At 36.9% G+C, this 471-nt stretch overlaps 1 protein-coding gene across 1 annotated transcript in view; it reads left to right on the plus strand.

Moving 5' to 3' along the window:
- The window catches only part of CAT (catalase), a 29,648-nt gene that overhangs the window by 8,627 nt on the left and 20,550 nt on the right, over positions 1-471 (plus strand). Inside the window, exon 2 of the mRNA XM_023528790.1 lies at positions 65-236. Within this exon, the coding sequence (XP_023384558.1) occupies positions 65-236 (172 nt within the window). The remainder of the gene's footprint in view (positions 1-64; positions 237-471) is intronic.

The following is a 471-nucleotide window of genomic DNA, read 5'->3' on the forward strand; positions in this document are numbered from 1 at the left end:
TTTTTTTTTTTTTTTTTTTTGGTACTGACTCTCCTGCATTCTTTTTCCTTTCATGTTCACCTAGAGTCCTGATGTCCTCACCACCGGGGCTGGTAATCCAATAGGAGACAAACTTAATATTATGACAGCAGGCCCCCGGGGGCCCCTCGTCGTTCAGGATGTGATTTTCACTGATGAAATGGCTCATTTTGACCGGGAGAGAATTCCTGAGAGGGTCGTGCATGCTAAAGGAGCAGGTGAGAGCTATGTCCTTTTTATTTGTAAAAGGTTCATTTTATAACACCTGAGTTAAAAATGATTTCTCAGAGGGTTGGAGCACTTTTAATAGAAATGCCAAATCTCCATTCCTGAAAGGAAGGAAAAAATGTAGAAGAGGAATTAGTAATCAAAAGAGAAGTTAGTAATTAAATGATGATATTTCACTGGATTAAACATTATAGATAAAATTCTTTATTTTGATAAAAATAGATG

This window comes from Pteropus vampyrus, unplaced genomic scaffold, assembly GCF_000151845.1.
Source record: "Pteropus vampyrus isolate Shadow unplaced genomic scaffold, Pvam_2.0 Scaffold31, whole genome shotgun sequence".
NCBI lineage: Eukaryota > Metazoa > Chordata > Mammalia > Chiroptera > Pteropodidae > Pteropus > Pteropus vampyrus.